The sequence below is a fragment of the Prenolepis imparis genome, unplaced genomic scaffold (assembly GCF_030444845.1).
Source record: "Prenolepis imparis isolate NDT839.2.m4 unplaced genomic scaffold, iyPreImpa1.0 SCAF_13, whole genome shotgun sequence".
Classification (NCBI taxonomy): Eukaryota; Metazoa; Arthropoda; class Insecta; order Hymenoptera; family Formicidae; genus Prenolepis; species Prenolepis imparis.
In genome coordinates, this window is record NW_028141171.1 from 8,272,501 (window position 1) to 8,287,970 (window position 15,470).

General features: G+C 31.5%; 5 protein-coding genes across 10 annotated transcripts; 2 read left to right on the forward strand and 3 right to left on the reverse strand.

Annotated features, from left to right (window-relative positions):
- The first annotated feature begins 1,033 nt into the window (after positions 1-1,033).
- LOC145944499 (mitochondrial import inner membrane translocase subunit Tim13) lies at positions 1,034-2,343 on the forward strand. Its single transcript, XM_083052851.1, has 3 exons — positions 1,034-1,305; positions 1,425-1,493; positions 1,788-2,343. Exons 1-3 carry the CDS (start codon positions 1,201-1,203, stop codon positions 1,884-1,886), a joined length of 273 nt encoding a protein of 90 aa, XP_082908977.1. The 5' UTR covers positions 1,034-1,200; the 3' UTR covers positions 1,887-2,343.
- Positions 2,344-3,027: 684 nt separating this feature from the next.
- LOC145944498 (uncharacterized) lies at positions 3,028-7,837 on the reverse strand. 3 transcript variants are annotated; one of them, XM_083052848.1, is made up of 6 exons: positions 7,610-7,837; positions 7,395-7,448; positions 6,772-7,041; positions 5,829-6,612; positions 5,517-5,725; positions 3,028-5,377 (listed from the first exon to the last, which is right to left on the reverse strand). In XM_083052848.1, exons 1-6 carry the CDS (start codon positions 7,703-7,705, stop codon positions 5,309-5,311), a joined length of 1,482 nt encoding a protein of 493 aa, XP_082908974.1. In that variant the 5' UTR covers positions 7,706-7,837; the 3' UTR covers positions 3,028-5,308. The 3 variants fall into 3 exon arrangements, with proteins under 3 accessions (XP_082908974.1, XP_082908976.1, XP_082908975.1); XM_083052850.1 differs by having other exon boundaries at positions 7,560-7,680; XM_083052849.1 differs by having other exon boundaries at positions 7,556-7,635.
- A 297-nt stretch (positions 7,838-8,134) lies between these two features.
- LOC145944352 (EEF1A lysine methyltransferase 1) lies at positions 8,135-9,791 on the reverse strand. Of its 4 annotated transcripts, none has more exons than XM_083052626.1 (6): positions 9,628-9,791; positions 9,351-9,501; positions 9,034-9,231; positions 8,798-8,945; positions 8,498-8,707; positions 8,135-8,424 (listed from the first exon to the last, which is right to left on the reverse strand). In XM_083052626.1, the coding sequence occupies exons 3-6, from the start codon at positions 9,190-9,192 to the stop codon at positions 8,291-8,293; spliced, it is 651 nt and encodes a 216-aa protein (XP_082908752.1). In that variant the 5' UTR covers positions 9,193-9,231; positions 9,351-9,501; positions 9,628-9,791; the 3' UTR covers positions 8,135-8,290. The 4 variants fall into 4 exon arrangements, with proteins under 4 accessions (XP_082908752.1, XP_082908749.1, XP_082908750.1 ...); XM_083052623.1 differs by having other exon boundaries at positions 9,351-9,516; XM_083052624.1 differs by having other exon boundaries at positions 9,351-9,516; positions 9,590-9,791.
- A 157-nt stretch (positions 9,792-9,948) lies between these two features.
- Positions 9,949-14,141, forward strand: Glnrs (Glutaminyl-tRNA synthetase). The gene is made up of 10 exons (XM_083052620.1): positions 9,949-10,173; positions 10,898-11,202; positions 11,347-11,543; positions 11,654-11,903; positions 11,989-12,286; positions 12,363-12,742; positions 12,830-13,148; positions 13,229-13,449; positions 13,533-13,731; positions 13,804-14,141. Exons 1-10 carry the CDS (start codon positions 10,051-10,053, stop codon positions 13,852-13,854), a joined length of 2,343 nt encoding a protein of 780 aa, XP_082908746.1. The 5' UTR covers positions 9,949-10,050; the 3' UTR covers positions 13,855-14,141.
- Positions 14,142-14,262: 121 nt separating this feature from the next.
- Positions 14,263-15,389, reverse strand: LOC145944351 (parkin coregulated gene protein homolog). Its single transcript, XM_083052621.1, has 4 exons — positions 15,144-15,389; positions 14,739-15,057; positions 14,522-14,671; positions 14,263-14,453 (listed from the first exon to the last, which is right to left on the reverse strand). The coding sequence occupies exons 1-4, from the start codon at positions 15,246-15,248 to the stop codon at positions 14,290-14,292; spliced, it is 738 nt and encodes a 245-aa protein (XP_082908747.1). The 5' UTR covers positions 15,249-15,389; the 3' UTR covers positions 14,263-14,289.
- Between the last annotated feature and the right edge of the window lie 81 nt (positions 15,390-15,470).

The window sequence follows — 15,470 nt, forward strand, 5'->3', positions numbered from 1 at the left end:
TTCCTATAAAGCCGGGTATCCTCTTAACTGACGATGGAAATATATTCGAAGGTATTTCTAAATTATGTTTGCAACGTTGACAATAATTATTGTCGTATGCAGGATTTTCGTTGCAAGTTGTGTGGACGGACGTAGAATTTTGTCTCGGCAATGTCTGTCTTTTACTATCGGCGTTAAGAGTAAAAGCTAAAATAAAAGTAATATTTTAATTATTTCTTTAATATATTACGTGCACACAAAGTAATGAACGAAATCAATTTTTTGCCATGGGTAATATTCTTCCTTATTCAATCATTTAAATTATACAATGAAATAATTATAATTATGATTTAAATTATGATTTAAATTACCTTGCAAGATTTCATCATTACTACAAGATTCCTTAACTGTTTGTTGCAATTTACGTAGAAACGTCTGTATTTTCTTTTGATCCTGAGTGTCTGATATTTTAGATTTCTATAAAGGCAAAAGAGAAAAGGGCTAACTGGGTTATTCTGTAAAAATGCTCTATAACGCTGGATCTTTATAAGCTGTGTAACACTGTAGAACAAAAAAGAAAGAGCGAAGAGCGAAAAAAAGAAAGAGTTAAAGAGCTACAGAGCTATAGAGCTTATAGAGAGAGAATTTTCTTACAGAATACACCACTTAGTGCATAATATATTGACAATGAGATTGCAAATATTTACCGATATCTTTTTTACGCTTTTAAAGACGCGTTTCCCCATTTTTCCTTTACTCTTGCGTTTATTATCGCTTCTAATAATTTATTGCAATTTGAGACGTATCCGATATATTTTGATACCTCTTTCGCTCGATTCGCTCACTGAATCTTTTCTTATAAAAGAAAAATGTATAAGCGCGTCTCGTAGACACGTGTAAAGAATTCGAGAGTTTGATTTGAATTTTGCAAATGGCGTCGAGATGGCAATTATCGATATCGAAATGATCGATATCGAGATTATCGATATCGAAAGGATCGATATCGAAATTATCGATATCGAAAGGATCGATATACAAGTTTACGACAAGACAAATCTCACGTGCTCTCGCTTGTGCGGCTAGGAAGGTGAGGTTAGTGCGAGTCGAGCTCGTAAAAGTCCTGTGTGGGAGATAATCACAGGACTCTTTTACAAATTTCATCCTTGTCATTCGCAAGAAAACATTATAACCTCCCTCCTCTCCGTCCCGCTAATTTCAAGAATGGACGCGTTGGCATCGGGAAGTTTAACGGGTTCGCAGCGAGAAGAGTTGATGCAGCAAGTGAAACATCAAATGGCAATCGCCAATGCTCAGGAACTTCTCACGGTATCTCCATTACGCTTTCGAATATATTTAAAAAATCATCGATAACAATATCGTTATTCCATGTAGCTGATCTCAGGCCGACTGAATGTTGCATGTTTTTTTTTTATGTATATTTGCAGAGAATTACGGAAAAGTGTTTTAAAAAATGTATAAGCAAGCCGGGCACATCGCTGGACACTTCGGAACAGGTAAAGCTTCCCAATTTAATTCAGTAAAGATACGACACAAATTTTTACAAGAATAAATAAAAGTTCTAGAAATCTTCGAGCTTCTTCGCCAGGATTAAATTCGCTAGAAATTTCGAAAGAAAACGAGATTTTTGTAATGCTAGAATCAATTTTAAACTTTGAAGATTACAATTTCTTTCTTTCGCAGCATGAATTTTTATAAATTCTTCTGAAATAATATGCCGATGCAATTGATTCTTATTTAGACTAATGATATTTGTCATCCTTTTAATTAATTGGTTGATTTGTTTACAGAAATGCATAGCAATGTGTATGGATCGATACATGGACTCTTTTAATCTTATATCAAAAACGTATGGTGAACGAATCCAAAGAGAACGTAATAGACTGTAAATATAGAAATATATGAAAATATATTGTTGGTATCCATACTGTCATTTAATGGCACATTCAATGGGTCATATAGTGTTCATTAGTTATTACAGATGTATTTTTTTTTATACGAAATTCATACAAAAGGTATGAGGTTCATAAACAAAGAGCGAAGAGAAGTACACATTATCATTTTTCATACGAGAAATTGATTGAAATATAATATACTATTGTAAATTATGTATAATACAATTAAAATACACTTGTAATATAACATTGCTATCTATAATTAAAAAGTATATAGAAGCTCAATTACTTACAACTTACAAAGTGTATAATTACATATTTTACACAGTAATAAAAATATCTTTGTTAATGCTGTAAAGAAATACGCTGCCTATCATTATAACAATTGTAATAGAATAAACTGTCTTTATAGAAGTGTAAATTAATGAAGAAAAAAAAGGTAGACAATTGCAAAAGAGAAAAATCTTTATAAAATAAATAACATATACATGTGTGTGTGAATACATATTATTACATCATTACTTGAAAATCATAAATAAGTAACATAGGTGTTTTGTAAAACCCACAATATTCCACAATATTCTTATATATTTTTGCATTCTTTATAATTATCTCATACACACTAAAAGGCACGGTATAGCTACCAATGTTTCAACGTGGTTACAAAATAATTATCTGCGACAATGATATTGTAGAGAAGTACTGTATAAAGCAGATTATTATCATTATTATTAATACTTCGTTCGCGTGAAATTTCAAACTGTGGATTATGAATAACTATGACTACGGTTACCTACTTATCTACCCCCCCGAAAATATCGAGCTTGTCACTCCATTAAATGTGCATTTAAACACCACTGTGTGTCATATATCTACATACATTTTTCGTAATAAAATTATTACTTGATTTAATATATTACTTGTGTGTATCGGATATGTTCTTCTCATAAAAGCTGCGTCAAACAACAGTATATCAAAAAGAAGATATCAATGATCCCCGAGTATAAATAAATACAGTCAAAAGCACATTACAGAAAGTACTGCAAATAGTTTGCATGTCTATAGTATCTTTTAAAATTTAATCATATTTAAACATATTTTAGATATCTATGTTACAAATACGAATCGGAGGAAATGCAATCATATATCATATATTTAAAAAAAACCAAGGAGAAATAAAAACAAAGTAAAAAGAGATATATAAGCAACATAGTCTAAGCATCATAAATATACTGCCGTCCTATAGTTAAATGAAGTCTTTAAGAGGCATAAATAGAGATGTTGGCGCATACCCTGCCATCAATTCGGTTAATTTTAAGAACTTCTTGTGTGTCGCTTCGAGAATTCAAGTAAAACCTATGTAATTATTCTTGCAGTGAATATATAAAATGCTCCTTAAATTACTCTTACAGTCTACGATGCGAAATACTTATCCTGTAAACGTGCTTGCTAATGGTAACAATGCAACAACTATCTTAGTAACAATGGAATGTATCTATATCTTCTAGATTATACAGAGTGTAGGAATGTTCAAATGCAGTCCTGAAACCAGTTCTTTGTAAAATTATTGTGTATCGATAATAGAATGTAACCACGCTGATTGGCCACAGGAATATACCTGTTTGTTTTCTCTTTAACATATATTATCGGGATAAACGGCAGTTCGAACTAAGCTATTCCGTTACTGTGTATGAGTGATCGCTATCAAAATAAACATTTATCTCGCAACATTTATGTGTTAAATGTGATAATTCATAAATAAATATATATATATATATATATATATATATATATATATATATATAGTATAGAGCAATATAATTAAATACAGTATTATACAGGTATGTAGTAAAAAATGCTGCAAGTATTTGAGCACAATATTTCTTCCATAATTCGTCACTAACATCTAAATTGTTTTGTGACGAATACTCTCTCTATTCGATTTGTTTGTTGAATTAAAAGTTGCTTAAATGACGGAATTTCTTCGTTCGAACCAGACATAATTTCTAATATCGATAATATTACTAGCCGTCAATGAAAATTCCTTTGTGTAAAGCTGGCTGGTTATACATTTTTTACAAAAAGATTTTGATTTGTCAAGCATATAATTGATCCACCTTGAGTTGTACTTAGTTATTGCATCTTATATGGGAAAGTAACAAAATATCCGCATTAAGTGTTTTTTTTTTTTCTCTTCAAGTGGAGTTGGAATTAATGTTCTAATCTATAGCTTTCGCTAATTAAAATTTCCTGCGAATCATAGATGCAAGAAAATATGTAAGCACCTAATCTTTCTTTCTTTTTTCTTAGATATTCTTTTTTCTAGATAATGTTAACTCTCATAAATAAGCTTTTCGCTTCAAACACTTAGCACCATTATGTTCGAAAAAATAATTTGATGGATTTTTTAGGCAATCCATTTCTAGACGGACGATTTCCTGATATTGTTACAATATTATATCTTTACATAAATGAGGTAATGGACAATGTTCAGTCATAAAATTAAGGACAAAGATATTTCAATAAACACAACAAAATACTAAGAGATTTTCTATAAAAAAAAGAAAAAAAAAGAAAAAAAAAAAAGAGAGAACTATAACTAAATTACTAAAGAAGCAGTAACTCTCACGTTTGACTCTTCTCTAATATTTAAATTATCATAACATTTGTGTAATATGCTTGTATGAGTAATAATACTAGGCATATTTTTTTACACAACGTAGAAGGTAGCCTGTCTGAAGTTGAATGAAATATATTTATTTCAATATATTCAGCATTATTTCTTCAATATTTCTTTTATAAAAATATAAAATAAAAATTTTAAAAATATTGCGAATTTCTCTCATAATTATATAACAATTTAATACAATTTCGCACATATTTTTTCGTCTCTTTTGTTAGTACTATAATGAATACTGCAATAAAGACTCTTTACATAATAAATAATAAAAAAATACGTTGTGTGTGTGTTTATGTATGTGTGTGCCTATTAATAACAGAATCGATGATATCTCTTTTTAATTATATAATATTTAATATCTCGGACAATCTATGAAAAAAATTGGTGATACTTGTTTGAATATACCTATTGTTATTGTAAACTATGACAATTTCGGAACATTGCTTATTTTTACAAACTGTACAAAAATATCATATCATCTGTTGAAATGTTGCATTCAGACATTTTCCTTCTACGTTCCTTTTTGCAGCACAACTTATAAGTATTGAGCCACAGCTTGGCAGTGCCTTTGTCAGAAACTATGAATTCAATTCTGCAAACTCTTAGTAGACGGCGTGGATATCCGCGATTCCCTAACAATGGAGTATCGATCTCACCAATGTTACATACAAGAGTAACATCTTTTTACAATAATTCTTACAAGGATTTGTAGCGACGATTGAAAATTAAATTTCTTCTATGTATAATCCGCGGTAATACCAGCCGTAAAGTTTGATATATTCTTATCCGTATTCGTATCTTCGAGCTAAAATATAACGATTCTATATGTATATAGTTACGTAATTCATGCGGGAGAAAAATATATATGCAGTTGCAGTTGTAACAGTGTCATTTCCCCCCTCTCCCCTCCTGTGATCGCGTCAATTTAAATTTAATTTACTTACGCAGGAAGTACTACTTAAGATTTCGTCAATTTCTTCGATTTCTTCGCTTATATCTTCACTACGGGCACTTTGAGTTTTTTCCTCTTTCTTCATTCGTAACTTGACTGGGCTATCTGTCTTGTCTGGCTCCTTACAGGGACTTTGTTCGTTTGCGCTACCTGATGCAGATGACACAAAGTCCTCTTCGTAGTTATCTATAACATCTGCAGCTGTAAAAATGTATCCTCTTAATATTTTTGCAAAATTAGCATGCTACATATTATATAGAAAAAAAATGTTTATATGTACTATTAGTATATTTTTATAACTTACCAAGGCCAATATTCATTAATTCCTTCAGATCGTTGATATTGGCCTTTCTACCATTCAATGGCGGCAAATCGCTGAATATAGAATTAGCTTTTTGATTTATAGTTGGCAAGCTTTCTAGAAAAGGCTTGGCTTCATTCATTGTACTAACGATCTTGTGCTCACCGCCGACGATAATCTCATCAAAATATATAGTTTTGCCAAAGTTGTTTCCCGTGTTAATCGGTCTTTTACTTTGTACATTATTTTCTATGCTTAACTCCAAACTATTTATACTGTTTTGCTTAGTTATATCCTTTTGATTTGCTTGCGTATCGATTACTATAGAGTCATCGAACTTAATTAAGGATTCGGATTTGTTGAATGGATTTATTCGATTTGACATAATGATATCAGTCTCCTGTGCCACGTCGTTCGTCGTCGTGCTTGCGCCATGTAGACTTGTGGTGCTTTTATCAAAATTTATATTATTGTTCCTGTTACCTTCAATTCCATCAATGTCTGTTGTGCTCTCCCTGAGAGAAGATTGACGCTTATCACAATCTGACATATCTGTTAGAATGTCGGCGTCAGTCGGCGGATCTTTGCATTTCTTGTCCGTTATTGTCACGTTTATTGGAACTTTCGGACTCTGCTCGGAAATACTCTCCAGCTTCTCAGAGAAATCATTGTCATTTGACGACACAGATTCATTGTGTATAATTTTGGGAACAGACACTTCAAACGTCGCGTTCGCAAAATGTGTCGACGCTTCGTCCGTCTCATCGTGTTTCTTACTACTTTTATTCTGTAAGAAAGAACCCATAATAAATATGTAATGCTGAAACATTCTTTTTTTTTTCTTAATAGTACCAAAGATATTACAGATAATCAAGTTAGATAAAATATTCTGTAATATTATAACTAATTATATGAAAATAATCAACTTAATTTAGAAAGAAAATACCTTCTGTGAACTATTAAAGGCACCATTGATGCTATTCTTCAAAATTTCCCCCAGCAATGGCTCGGTTGAGTCAATACCTAATTCTTCGCACAATTTATTTCTCCCTACATAGTTATATTCCTTTCCTAAGTATGTCTCCGGATCATATACAGATATTGTATAGTCAAGACCGAAGTATTCTAGGAACTCCCTAACCAAGGAAAACAATAATTTTCCTTCTGAATTAGACAGGTACTGTTTTACAGTTTTGTTGAGAAGCGGCTCAGGATTCTGAAACATTCGATTCAAATCTGTTAAATAGTTTCTAATTACATCGCATAGTTCTTTTACAAATTTTGAATAAAAATAAATTTAACTTTTAAAAATCTCTTTATGCCAAGAGTTAAAGAATATATTTTTGTTTGAAAATTTTGTACATAATTTTCTATCGAGGGAATTGTAATAAATGTATAATATTTATGAAATATAAATTTCTTTGTAAGATAAATGCAATAACAGTGTCTGTATATCATTGCGTGCAATTTGCATGCATGAAAACCCATTACGGTCAATCGAGCACAAAGAATGATAAACAGGAAGCTTTCTTTTTACACTTTATTGCGGCACGCTCGAACGACACCTACCATCACCGAATCCTGCTCCTCGAGTGCCAGGAACACGCTTGCCCTGAGTTGCGCCTGCGAACATCATAAAAGAGATTCGATAAAGCGATTAAAGAAAAGAAGAGGAGACTATGAATTAACGCGTTCGTTTTCGCCCATTCGTTTCAAGATATACGCCTAACCTACATAGACTCGTATATTTTTTTTTTTCGCGACATAGCTTTCCCAGGACGCACCCGTATTTTAGGGAGGACGCCGTTATTCTCCAGGGTCTGGACCACTAGGTCCCGTAATTCCGTGTCCTCCTCCATCGAGATGTTCCCGTCTATCATGATTACAAATAAAAAAAAAATGCGCCAACGAACACTCAAGAGATGTAAATATTTACGCTTTCCATCGCGTGTCTACTTTTTCGCGGATGCGACTATGTTTAGGGATCTTTTACCTTCTCGTTATCTAGGGAATTTTCTTTTCCAATCACACCAAGGATGACGTAGGAGTGACGTTATAATAAATTCAAATTATTTCGCGCGCGTTTCTATTATTTCTCATATTTTATAATAAAAACTTGTTATATAAATACATATGAAAAAAATTACGTTATATGATCAAGAACAAAATAAAATGTGTATGTCGTACACAATTTCAGATGAGATTGATAAATGTTAAGCATAGCATAATATACCTATATATATATATATATCAATTTCTATCTTTTTGTCTTCCTGCATAAATATAACTTATATAAATGAAAATATCAATAACAAAATAATAAGTTTATTAAGTATCCGTTGACTAGATTAGTTAAATCCATTCATACTGATTCTTCAGAAATATAAATAAACTTATTAATTTACTAATATTTATACTCTAAATATAGCTTTCTTTAGTAGTTCTTAATATAATACTGTTGATGCTTATTCCAAAGTTTCATCAAAATCGAAATTTGAGAAGCAGCAAAATTCATTCGCCAAGTTGTTCCTGTGACCTGGAATAAAGTCACACTTTCTGACATCCAACAATCTTTCTGCCAATTCTGTCATTACAGCTCCTATACATATAAAATTATATTTATTCTTACGTTAATATATAAGCAATATGCAAACAAAAAATTGTACGCATACCTGTACAAAGCACAATGTTTTTCTTCGTTAAAAACTTTATTGTTACTGCAATTTTAGTTAGACATTCGACTGAAAGAAATGGCGGATCTGCTATGACTAAATCAAACTGACTAGACATATATCTGGGCACGTTTAGAGGGAATTTGTAATCATACTGTATAAAATCTGCGCCAAATGTCTTGAAACGACTATCGTACTCAAACAGCACAACTGTAATTAAATTAATATATTTACACTAAAAACTTCTCAACAAATATTACTTACATTATGAATTGTGTAGAGTACAAATACTTGTCGTACCTTGCCTTTTACCGCATTCTTTTTTCAGTTTACTGTAAATTGTTGGACAAGAAACTAAAGCAATTTTTCCATTTGCTGGTGTAGAATTTAATGCACCTTTAACAAAAGCCTGTATTGTTTTGTCATCATACCAAAATTGGCTCAATTGCTATAACATTAATTACTTATCAATTTTTTTCAGAGGATCAAAAATATTACCATATATTAACGTATACCATACATTATTATTGACTCACCCAATTCTCATCAAACCAAATATTTGGTATCTGACCTTCCTTATTGTTAGATAAATGCTCCAGCAAATTCTGTTGCTCACATCTTTCCTTGAGAAATTCTTGTAGTACAGCAAACGTGCTCGAGCTCAATCGCGGTTGTTCCTCGCCGCTTTCACACATTGTTCACAATGTATAGATATTATTTCTACACATAAAAAGCTAGAAATAAAAATAATCATACAAGATCAATCTATCAATCTCCTAAAATTCGAGTGATAGAGATCAAAATAATCGTCATTATTTTCCATACTTTTACAGATCGAGTGTCTTTTACGTACCGCTTATTAAGATAATTAATTTGCTACGTTAATCAACAACGAAAATCAATCTGTGCATATATTTATAGACTGAATTTCTTGACTGTCAATCTGCTCTTTGATTTTCCACTTTCAACATTTCTCTGCAATAACCTTTTCTCTCCTTTCCTCTCTAAAATATATTACTCTACAAAAAAATATTTTAAGCAAAAACGCATCGAATGAGTGCAAATAATAGCTTTTACTATTAATTATTTTACTTTTTTAATTACTTATATCATTGTGAAATTGTGATAACCTTTATGTGCACTCAGTGCGCACTAGTTCTCCCAGTGAAAAACGCTATTAATTTAGTGCAACAGTTCACTGTACTCGTTGCACTGGGTCTTGAGGAAGGACAAGCAGTGCAGGAACTGATAAGTTCAATAATTGGCCTAGTTTACATCGAGCACTTGATACGCGTATCAAGTAGTGATCAGCCAATAACTGAACCAATGTACTAGTTATTTACTATTTGATACGCGTATCAAGTGCTCGATGTGAACTAGGCCTATATCCGAGTCGTGCCGAATTGACCCGAAACATACCGAAGTTAATCTGCTAATACCCCCCCCCCCCCCCTCCAACAACTCGTAGAAAGAAGGTTATAAATGCACGTGGCTGTGATCAGGTGTGATCGTGGTTTATTAAAGTTTTATTTTTCAAATAAGAAAAAAATAAAATGTCAGCGGCAAACGAGGACGATGTGAGAGTATTTCAAACGATCGGCCTGAGCGAGCAGAAGGCTAAGGAAACTTTGAAAAATGCGAATGTCACAAAGAATCTCAAACTGGCGATAAAGGAGGTTAGTAGACTGATTACCGGTTCATCTTATAATAATCGAATTTTAAATGCTGTCTAAATTGTATTTTTTTAATTAAATTTGAAAATAACAATTAAATTCGAAAATAAATTTTGTAAAAAAAATCTAGAATCTCTCACGTTCTTGCATCATTGTTTTTTTCTTACTGCAATTGCATCATACTCGGAGATTAAGATATCTTAATCTCTTAAAATATGAAAACATTTTAAAGATGTTTAAGAAATATAAGACAGCTTAAAGGTGCCTTTGAGATATTTTTTAGATACATGTTTTAATATGCGTATATTTTTTAGTATTATGAATCCTAAATAAAGATGTTTAAAAAAAACATAAGATATCTTTTTTATATGTTGTCTGTGTATTTTTAACACAACTATGAATTTGATTTTTAATTTTGTAACATGTTTCCTGCTAAACTCTTGTCAGACTTATAACTTTTTTATTTTATTTCAAAAATTATCATATAGATATTTTTATTTGTAAAGCATTTTGAATGTTACTTTTTTGATAATAATGAGTTTTATAATCTTATAAATATTATAAGATACATATTATAAGCAAAATTATTAATCTGAACAATATAGAATGCTTACAACTCATGCGACATGAATGTAAAGTTATCAAAGATCAGTCTGGCATACGTTAACAAAGAAAAAATAAAAAAAAAAATATATATATATATTACAAATTTATTTAACACTTACAGGCAGGTTGCGAAGGTCCTATTTTTGCAGAAACTGGCATTTTATTATATCATCTAGCTTCCAAGATTAAAAATCAAGTTGCAGACAAAATACCATTTGTTACTAATTATATAGTTAAAAAAAAGCTAGATAATGTACAAAGAGTTGATGCTGCATTGGATTATCTGCTGGCTAATTTGAATAATACTCTTAATATAGCAGAATTTGAAAAGTTTTGTGGTGTAGGAGTGGTAGTTTCACCTGAACAGATAGAAGAGGAAGTAGAGAAAATCATCAAGGCACATAAAAATGAGATACTAGAAAAGAGGTGAATAAAACATTAAAAAAGTACAGATTATTTAAAGTTCAATAACATGTATGCATTATATTTAAATGAAAATTTAAACATTAAAAAATACAATGTTGCATTACCATAAGTAATTACAATTTTATGTCATTTATATTGAAATAGGTACCGCTTTAACTCTGGTCCACTTATGCAAAAAGTACGAAATATTTTAAAATGGGCAGATGGTAAAACGGTAAAAAATGAATTTGATATCCAACTTCTCGATCTATTAGGCCCAAAAACTGAGACTGATTTCTTACCAGTGAAACAGCCAAAGGATAAGCAAACAAAAGCTAATAAATCTGATATTGTAAAAGAAGGTGAGCTGTAATAATGTTTGTGTATTGTGTTAAAAAATTTTGGATATCCATCTTCAAAATGACGCAAATTATCTATTTAACTTTTCTCTATTTGATTGTTAAAACTTTAGAACGGAAAGAAGCATCAAATGGCGAAAAGGTGGAAGCACAAACCATAAGTGAACTTATGAAGAATAAGATTCACTTTCATAAAGCTGGGGAAAATTATAAAGCTGAAGGATATATTGTAACGCCAAACACACATCGTCTATTGCAGGAACACTTGAAAGCTACTGGTAGTAAAGTAGTAACCAGATTTCCACCAGAGCCTAATGGAATTTTACATATCGGACATGCAAAGGCTATCAACATCAATTTCGGGCATGTGACACTTTTGCAAGCCAATTATATTAATATATAATGAATATAAATATAATATAATATATAATAAAAATTAATATCACAGGTATGCTGCTGCACATGATGGCATGTGTTACTTGCGATATGATGATACAAATCCTGAAAAGGAAGAGGAGAAATTTTTCGTCGGGATACGAGAAATGGTGGAATGGCTTGGTTACAAACCAGCCGCGATCACGCACTCATCTGATTACTTCCAGCAGCTGTACAAATGGGCTGTGGAGCTTATAGAGAAAGACTTAGCCTACGTTTGTCATCAATCCAGCGAGGAAATTAAGGGTTTCAATCCACCACCAAGTCCTTGGCGTAACAGGCCAATTGCAGAGAGTTTGGCACTGTTTAATGTAAATATTCATCTCAAGCGTATTTCTTCGATAATTCCCTACATATTTGTCTATTTTATCTCTTTTTTGAAAATAGGATATGAAAGATGGTTTGTTGGAAGAAGGAGAAGCAACCTTGCGTTTGAAAGTGACTTTAGAGGAAGGCAAACAGGATCCTGTTGCATATAGAATAAAATATTCACCGCATCATCGAACTGGTGACCAATGGTGCATTTATCCCACTTATGATTACACTCATTGCTTGTGCGATAGCATTGAAAATATCACCCATTCTCTCTGCACAAAAGAATTTCAATCGCGAAGATCATCTTATTATTGGCTTTGCAACGCCTTGGACGTTTATTGTCCCGTACAATGGGAATACGGGCGATTAAATGTCAATTATACTGTAGTTTCTAAAAGAAAGATTGCCAAATTAATACAAGAGGGAATAGTATCAGATTGGGATGATCCCAGGTACAGAATAATATAAAAATAAAATAAATAGTAATAGATTTCCATTTTACTAATAATATAAATATATATATATTGTTTTTGTTACAGATTGTTTACATTAAGTGCACTACGTAGACGTGGATTTCCACCAGAAGCTATAAATAATTTCTGCGCTCAAATGGGTGTAACTGGTGCACAAGCGACCGTCGATCCAGCAGTGTTAGAAGCAACTGTTAGGGATGTCCTGAATCTCACAGCTCCGCGATATATGGTCGTTCTAGAGCCTATTAAAATGATTATAGTAAATTTCCCTGAAGATGAAGCCATAAAATTGACTGTACCCGATTTTCCTAACGAACCAGAGAGAGGACATCATGAAATCACATTCGACGAAATCCTGTACATAGAAGCCTCGGACTTTAAAGAAGTATGCAATGTATATTTTTATCTTTTTTCTAGAAATTTGTTATATTTATAATTTTATTTGAATACATGTTTGTGTTGTAGATTGAAGAGAAAGGTTTTAGACGCTTGACACCGAAACAATCTGTAGGTTTAAAGCACGCAGGCATCGTGGTGACGCTAGAAAATATAGTGAAAGATGACAGTGGCAACATTATAGCTATAACAGTTATACAAAAGCCTGTTTCAGAAAACAATAAACCAAAGGCGTTTATACATTGGGTGTCTCATCCAGTATTGGCATCTGTTAGGCTGTACGAGCGTTTGTGAGTAATGACATTTTTCAAATTATTAAAACATTGCGAGAATTCTAATGAGATTAAGATAATTTTAATGTCTTAATTATTAGATTCAAACATAAAAATCCTGAAGATACAAATGAAGTACCCAATGGATTTTTAAGTGACATTAATCCCATCAGTAAAAAAGAAGTTGTAGCATATATGGATGATAGTTTAGCTAAAATGGCAAAAGTGCATAAATACGAAAAGTTTCAATTTGAACGTATAGGTTTCTTTTCGGTCGATTCTGATAGCAGGCCTAACAAGGTAAATGTATGTGTGTAAAAAATTACATTAATACATGTACGTTGTATTAACATTCTTTTTCTATTATTTCAGCTTGTTTTTAATCGCACTGTAACCTTGAAAGAAGATGCAGGAAAGATATAAATATATTTTTAGAAATCTTTTTTTCATGAACACCAGAAAAAAAATATTTACTACTACTTTTGTTCTTCTTTTTACACTATTTATAAAATACGAGCCAAAAAATAAATACTTTATGACAATAAGTAATTTCATTTTTATCATTTCATAAATTTTCTTTTTTTATAATCAGTTTTGTTTAATATATATATAATTATGTGTTATTAATTTTTAATTTTAAATTGTAAATGATTAATAATATAAATATTCCATCTTTTATGTCTACAAAATGTATATGTGATATATTTTTCTTTATTATATATTATTTTATGTATTCATATATTATATGACTTATTAAATTAAATTTTGTATGTGCACTTTAATAATTTTCATTTACGAATATCGAATAAATCTGTTTAATGTATGGATTGCAATACTATTTTCTATTAAAAGCCATGTCTATTTATTCATTATACAAGATTCATAAGTAGGGACCATATATTTGATATTTATAAAAGCATCTTCACCACCATATCTTTCCAATACTTCAAGCGTCTCTTGTATAATATCTGCTGCATTCTCTCCTCTCTGTTGAGAATAATCGATACCCTCTCCAAGGTTCACTGAAGAATCACCAGAGATTTCATTTTTATTCTCATTTATAAAAGGGAAATTAAAGATATCTACTCACCATTTTTGTCTTTGAGTAAATTAGGAATAGGTAAAATTTGCCTAAAATATGGAACCAAAGCTTCACCAACACAATCTGCTGAACGTACTAAACATTGAAGTACTTTCATGGTGGTGCAGATTATCTCAGGCATTCTTGTGTTCAAAGCATCTAAAATATATTTTTTTCAACACTAATACAACTATCTATCCTTTTTACATTAATTTATAGGATTTACTTTTGATAGGTATGATGAGTTGAGGAACAACGGGTAATATTTTTGGGCCACCATGTTCCAGCATATCCGATATTCCTTGTTCTACCAGAAACTTATACGGTTGTTCTGTTTCTGTTAATCCATCGAAGAACATCGGCAAATAATGATGAAAATCCAAGTTTTCTATATCTACTTTCCAATTAATTTTCTGACCGTAGCCGTCGTTTTCCAAGGAGATGGGAAACACGCCACGTTTGTAGAACTTTCGGAAAGTCGACGGTTTCGGTGGACGAGGTTTGTACAATCCGCATCGTGGTGGTTTTGCAACAACGGTATTTTCCTGCAAATCAAAATTTGACATTGTATTATCGCATATTACGTTCATCCTTATATCTCATCACTGTCACTTCTCATTATGCGTGTCACCTGCAGAGCTTGTATAGTGAAAGCAGGAACGACTCGTGGCTTCCTCTTTTTGTATCTTGGTATATCTTTTCGAATCTCCGTCCAAAATTCTTTTTCGTTCACCATCTCGATTATCACTTGGTTTTTCGATATTCAAATATTACACATTTTATTCTAATGTTACAAGAGATTAAAATACGAGGCAGATTTAGATCAAACAATATCTGTCTCCTAGCAACAAAATTTCTCGACATCTGCCATATTTACACTAGGAAGATATATAAGACTTAAAAAGAGAATATACAATACTTTTAATAAAAAATTAAATATTGCATCTTAAAATTATAA